Genomic DNA, 7,500 nt, shown 5'->3' on the forward strand with positions numbered 1-7,500 from the left:
AGTCGACCTACTTCTTCCCCACGTGGTTGATAATGACTGTCAGCTAGAGAGAGAAAAGTCTACCTACTTCTTCACACGTGGTTGATAATGACTGTCAGCTAGAGAGAAAGTCTACCTACTTCTTCCACACGTGGTTGATAATGACTGTCAGCTAGAGAGAAAGTCTACCTACTTCTTCCACACGTGGTTGATAATGACTGTCAGCTAGAGAGAAAGTCGACCTACTTCTTCCACACGTGGTTGATAATGACTGTCAGCTAGAGAGAAAGTCTACCTACTTCTTCCACACGTGGTTGATAATGACTGTCAGCCAGAGAGAAAGTCTACCTACTTCTTCCACACGTGGTTGATAATGACTGTCAGCTAGAGAGAAAGTCTACCTACTTCTTCCACACGTGGTTGATAATGACTGTCAGCTAGAGAGAAAGTCTACTACTTCTTCCACACGTGGTTGATAATGACTGTCAGCTAGAGAGAAAGTCTACCTACTTCTTCCACACGTGGTTGATAATGACTGTCAGCTAGAGAGAAAGTCTACCTACTTCTTCCACACGTGGTTGATAATGACTGTCAGCTAGAGAGAAAGTCTACCTACTTCTTCCACACGTGGTTGATAATGACTGTCAGCTAGAGAGAAAGTCTACCTACTTCTTCCACACTTGGTTTAGTTTCCACTGATAATGACTGTCAGCGAGAGAGAAAGTCTACCTACTTCTTCCACACGTGGTTTAGTTTCCAATGATAATGACTGTCAGCTAGAGAGAAAGTCTACCTACTTCTTCCACACGTGGTTGTGTTCCCAGAACTCGTACAGGATGAAACGGGACTCATCAGCCAGTCGTTGAACTGTCACACTAACCACAGCAAACAACAAAATAAATATATAAATAAACAACAAAATAAATATATAAATAAACAACAAAATAAATATATAAATAAACAACAAAATAAACAGCAAAATAAACAACAAAATAAACAGCAAAATAAACATAAATAAACAACAAAATAAATATATAAATAAACAACAAAATAAACAGCAAAATAAACATATAAATAAACAACAAAATAAATATATAAATAAACAACAAAATAAATATATAAATAAACAACAAAATAAATATATAAATAAACAACAAAATAAATATATAAATAAACAATAAAATAAACAACAAAATAAAGTGTCTAATTAGCAAGTAAAGTGACATACATGTATGATTATACAGCTTGTACTTTTTACTCAGGCTTAGACTGATTTTCTTTGTTCAGCTTTTGTTTTCCAGTCACTAAGTAGATTTTGCTAACTATGTTCATCAACTATGTTTTCCTTACAGCTTTTGTTTTTTATTCCCAGAGAAATTCATTGGGATTTATTCAAACTACTAATTGAAACACTGTCAGGATTCTTGTTGTTTTGGGAATTGTTAATGATAAGACTTCCTTAATGTCATCCCATCCTGTAGGCTACTCTCTCTCTCTCTCTCTCTCTCTCTCTCTCTCTCTCTCTCTCTCTCTCTCTCTCTCTCTCTCTCTCCTCTCTCCCATCCTCTCTCTCTCTCACTCTCTCCTCTCTCTCTCTCTCTCTCCTCCTCTCTCTCTCTCTCTCCTCTCTCTCTCTCTCTCTCTCTCTCTCTCTCTCTCTCTCTCTCTCTCTCTCTCTCTCTCTCTCTCTCTCTCTCTCTCTCTCTCTCTCTCTCTCTCTCTCTCTCACGATGGCTAGGAAAAACTCCCTAGAAAGGCAGGAACCTAGGAAGAAACCTAGAGAGGAACCAGGCTATGAGGGGTGGCCAGTCCTCTAAAGTAAAGTAGGGTCTCTTCTGGTGGAGATTATAACAGAACATGGCCAAGATGTTCAAATGTTCATAAATGACCAGCAGGGTCAAATAATAATAATCACAGTGGTTGTAGAGGGTGTAGCAAGTCAGCACCTCAGGAGTAAATGTCAGTTGGCTTTTCATAGCCGATCATTCAGAGTTAGAGACAGCAGGTGCGGTAGAGAGAAAGAGAGAGAAAGACGACTGTCAGTGAGACTGAGTCACATACCCTGCTGTGCCTCATGGCACGTCTAAAGGCTCTGCGGCTATACAACACAACCACACGTACAATCTGTATTTCCCCCTCTCTCCTGCCTCCTCCGTACACAGATGATACGTACTATACATACTCTCCCACTAATTTGACTATTCAATGAGAAGCAGTGCACACGCTGTCCTCTGCTCACCTTTACTGTGTAAACACCGCGTATCTCTCTGAGTATACCGATGAGGGGTTAAAGGTCGCTGTCCTCTGCTCACCTTTACTGTGTAAACACCGCGTATCTCTCTGAGTATACCGATGAGGGGTTAAAGGTCGCTGTCCTCTGCTCACCTTTACTGTGTAAACACCGCGTATCTCTCTGAGTATACCGATGAGGGGTTAAAGGTCGCTAGTTTGAAAACCCCAACAAGGTGAAAAACAAATCTGTTGATTTGTGCCTCAGGGGGAGTTGGGATATGAAAAAACACATTTACAATGTACATGTGTGAAATAGCACACATATAAAAACTCACCAAGCTATTACAACTGTCTTTTTAACCCCAGTATTAGGTTTAACGAGTCTGAAAAACTAAAATCTGTATATTTACTACAGGAAGTTGCTATGCAAAGATAGAGATGTAGTGTATGAACTCTTACTGCAGACAGCCTGTCTGGGCGCAGGCACACTCCATGTACTGCCTGAGAGCCAGGCGAAACTCATCCCGCTCCTCCTCCAATACATTCAGCTGCCTCTGGACTATCAGGATGTGCTGGGAGGGACAGAGGACAGACAGGACAGAGGACAGACAAGACAGGGGACAGAGGACAGACAGGACAGGGGACAGACAGGGCAGGGAATAGAGGACAGACAGGACAGGGGACAGACAGGGCAGGGGACAGACAGGACAGGGGACAGACAGGGCAGGGGACAGACAGGGCAGGGGACAGAGGACAGACAGGACAGGGGACAGACAGGACAGAGGACAGAGGACAGACAAGACAGGGGACAGAGGACAGACAGGACAGGGGACAGACAGGACAGAGGACAGACAGGGCAGGGGGCAGACAGGACAGAGGACAGACAGGGCAGGGGACAGACAGGACAGGGGACAGACAGGACAGGGGACAGAGGACAGACAGGACAGGGGACAGACAGGACAGGGGACAGACAGGGCAGGGAATAGAGGACAGACAGGACAGAGGACAGACAGGACAGGGGACAGACAGGACAGAGGACAGACAGGGCAGGGGGCAGACAGGACAGAGGACAGACAGGGCAGGGGACAGACAGGACAGGGGACAGACAGGACAGGGGACAGAGGACAGACAGGACAGGGGACAGACAGGACAGGGGACAGACAGGGCAGGGAATAGAGGACAGACAGGACAGGGCACAGACAGGGCAGGGGACAGACAGGACAGGGGACAGACAGGGCAGGGGACAGACAGGACAGAGGACAGACAGGGCAGGGGACAGACAGGACAGGGGACAGACAGGACAGGGGACAGAGGACAGGGGACAGAGGAAAGACAGGACAGAGGACAGAGGACAGACAGGACAGAGGACAGACAGGGCAGGGGGCAGACAGGACAGAGGACAGACAGGGCAGGGGACAGACAGGACAGGGGACAGACAGGACAGGGGACAGAGGACAGACAGGACAGGGGACAGACAGGACAGGGGACAGACAGGGCAGGGAATAGAGGACAGACAGGACAGGGGACAGACAGGGCAGGGGACAGACAGGACAGGGGACAGACAGGGCAGGGGACAGACAGGGCAGGGGACAGAGGACAGACAGGACAGGGGACAGACAGGACAGAGGACAGAGGACAGACAGGACAGGGGACAGACAGGGCAGGGAATAGAGGACAGACAGGACAGGGGACAGACAGGGCAGGGGACAGACAGGACAGGGGACAGACAGGGCAGGGGACAGACAGGGCAGGGGACAGACAGGACAGGGGACAGATAGGACAGGGGACAGACAGGGCAGGGGACAGACAGGACAGGGGACAGACAGGACAGGGGACAGACAGGACAGGGGACAGACAGGACAGAGGACAGACAGGGCAGGGGACAGACAGGACAGGGGACAGACAGGGCAGGGGACAGACAGGACAGGGGACAGAGGACAGACAGGGCAGGGGACAGACAGGGCAGGGGACAGAGGACAGACAGGGCAGGGGACAGACAGGGCAGGGGACAGACAGGACAGGGGACAGAGGACAGACAGGGCAGGGGACAGACAGGGCAGGGGACAGACAGGGCAGGGGACAGACAGGACAGGGGACAGACAGGACAGGGGACAGAGGACAGACAGGGCAGGGGACAGACAGGGCAGAGGACAGACAGGGCAGAGGACAGACAGGGCAGGGGACAGACAGGGCAGAGGACAGAGGACAGAGTATATTAGACAGGGTTGTGAGGGAAGCTATCTGGGAGGGAGTAGGCTTCCTCCTCGGCTGTCACTAAGGACACAGACCTTCAGCCGAGGGTAGTAGGATCATGGGACTTATTATCCTTACATGTCCTCTGTGAAAGGTTTACCCCATAGAAATACAACCACTAGAATGGCCATAGCCCTTACAGACCCATTACAGACCTATTGACTTGAATGAAGACACCCATTCTAGTGATTCTATTTCAATGATTTACCCTCTATGTACTAGTTAAATTGCAGCACGGTAATTGGGGATTGGTAGGATCAGGTGTTGTGAAAGTAGCTGCGTCATCGGCCTGCCACCCCGGGGGTAAAGGTGCCAGCGGTGCCCCGATGCCAGCAACATAACAACACAAAAACAACACATAAATAACAACATAACAACACAAACAACAACATAAACAACATAACAACACATAAACAACACATAAATAACAACATAACAACACAAACAACAACACAAACAACAACATAACAACACATAAACAACAACATAACAACACATAAACAACACATAAATAACAACATAACAACACATAAATAACAACATAACAACACAAACAACAACATAACAACACATAAACAACAACATAACAACACATAACAACAACATAACAACACATAAACAACACATAAACAACAATATAACAACACATAAACAACAACATAACAACACATAAACAACAACATAACAACACATAAACAACAACATAACAACACATAAACAACAACATACCAGTAAATAAACAACAACACATGAACAACAACATAATAACACATAAACAACAACATACAAGTAAATAAACAACAACACACGAACAACAACATAATAACACATAAACAACAACATACAAGTAAATAAACAACAACACATGAACAACAACATAATAACACATAAACAACAACATACAAGTAAATAAACAACAACACATGAACAACAACATAATAACACATAAACAACAACATAACACATAAACAACACCATAACAACAAATAAACAACAACAACATAACACATAAACAGATAGGGATAATAATAGCTCATATTATCCCTCAGTGGTGCGTGCTCAGTCCCCTCCTGTACTCCCTGTTCACTCACGACTGCGTGGCCAAGCATGACACCAACACCATCATTAAGTTTGCTGATGACACAACAGTGGTAGGCCTGATCACCGACAACGATGAGACAGCCTATAGGGAGGTCAGAAACTTGGCCGTGTGGTGCCATGACAACAACCTCTCCCGCAACGTGATCAAGACAAAGGAGATGATTGTGGACTACAGGAAAAGGAGGACCGAGCACGCCCCCATTCTCATCGACGGAGCTGCAGTGGAGCAAGTTGAGAGCTTCAAGTTCCTTGGTGTCCACATCACTAACAAACTAGAATGGTCCAATCACACCAAGACAGTCGTGAAGAGGGCACGACAAAACCTATTCCTCCTTGGGAAACTAAAAAGATTTGGCATGGGTCCTCAGATCCTCAAAAGGTTTTACAGCTGCACCATCGAGAGCATCCTGACGGGTTGCATCACTGCGTGGTATGGCAACTGCTCGGCATCCGATGCAAGAAGCTACAGGTAGATGGTCTAAAGTAGTGTACTACCAGGGTCCCTGGTCTAAAGTAGTGTACTACCAGGGTCCCTGGTCTAAAGTAGTGTACTACTAGGGTCTAAAGTAGTGCACTACCAGGGTCCCTGGTCTAAAGTAGTGTACTACCAGGGTCCCTGGTCTAAAGTAGTGTACTACCAGGGTCCCTGGTCTAAAGTAGTGTACTACCAGGGTTCCTGGTCTAAAGTAGTGCACTACCAGGGTCCATGGTCTAAAGTAGTGTACTACCAGGGTCTAAAGTAGTGTACTACCAGGGTCCCTGGTCTAAAGTAGTGTACTACCAGGGTCTAAAGTAGTGTACTACCAGGGTCCATGGTCTAAAGTAGTGCACTACCAGGGTCCCTGGTCTAAAGTAGTGCACTACCAGGGTCCATGGTCTAAAGTAGTGTACTACCAGGGTCTAAAGTAGTGTACTACCAGGGTCCCTGGTCTAAAGTAGTGTACTACCAGGGTCCCTGGTCTAAAGTAGTGCACTACCAGGGTCCCTGGTCTAAAGTAGTGCACTACCAGGGTCCCTGGTCTAAAGTAGTGCACTACCAGGGTCCAGGGTCTAAAGTAGTGTACTATCAGGGTCCCTGGTCTAAAGTAGTGTACTATCAGGGTCCCTGGTCTAAAGTAGTGCACTACCAGGGTCCCTGGTCTAAAGTAGTGTACTATCAGGGTCCCTGGTCTAAAGTAGTGTACTATCAGGGTCCCTGGTCTAAAGTAGTGTACTACCAGGGTCCCTGGTCTAAAGTAGTGTACTATCAGGGTCCCTGGTCTAAAGTAGTGTACTACCAGGGTCCCTGGTCTAAAGTAGTGCACTACCAGGGTCTAAAGTAGTGTACTACCAGGGTCCCTGGTCTAAAGTAGTGTACTACCAGGGTCCCTGGTCTAAAGTAGTGCACTACCAGGGTCTAAAGTAGTGCACTACCAGGGTCCCTGGTCTAAAGTAGTGCACTACCAGGGTCCCTGGTCTAAAGTAGTGTACTACCAGGGTCCCTGGTCTAAAGTAGTGCACTACCAGGGTCTAAAGTAGTGCACTACCAGGGTCTAAAGTAGTGTACTACCAGGGTCCATGGTCTAAAGTAGTGCACTACCAGGGTCCCTGGTCTAAAGTAGTGCACTAAATAGGGGATAGGGTTCCATTTGGGGCATAACCAGTCTGTTGTTGAAAGAGGGTTTGTTGACAGTAGCAGAAGGGGCTGATGGGTAGAGTAAGTGAAAGCTTTGTCCCCTGGGTCACCAGTGACCTCTGAGCTGGTTCTGTATGACTACAACCCCCTGTAGCTGTGTCTCTCTACAGGCTAACTGGAGCAAACAGACTCACACAAGGCTCAGAGTCAAAGTCCTATGCATTACGTCATGATAAACTACATATGTGACGAATATTCACTGTTTGTTTCGCTGTAAAATATTGAACAAATATCAATATAATTGGTTTCCACATATGATC

The 7,500-nt window shown here is 46.6% G+C and overlaps 1 protein-coding gene across 1 annotated transcript in view; it reads right to left on the reverse strand.

Moving 5' to 3' along the window:
• necab1 (N-terminal EF-hand calcium binding protein 1) overlaps window positions 1–7,500 on the reverse strand; it is a gene marked incomplete in the record, with an annotated part of 92,872 nt that overhangs the window by 7,109 nt on the left and 78,263 nt on the right. Inside the window, 2 exon segments of the mRNA XM_055877390.1 lie at window positions 777–854; window positions 2,671–2,783. Of these exon segments, the coding sequence (XP_055733365.1) occupies window positions 777–854; window positions 2,671–2,783 (191 nt within the window).

Source organism: Salvelinus fontinalis, chromosome 22 (genome assembly GCF_029448725.1).
Source record: "Salvelinus fontinalis isolate EN_2023a chromosome 22, ASM2944872v1, whole genome shotgun sequence".
NCBI lineage: Eukaryota > Metazoa > Chordata > Actinopteri > Salmoniformes > Salmonidae > Salvelinus > Salvelinus fontinalis.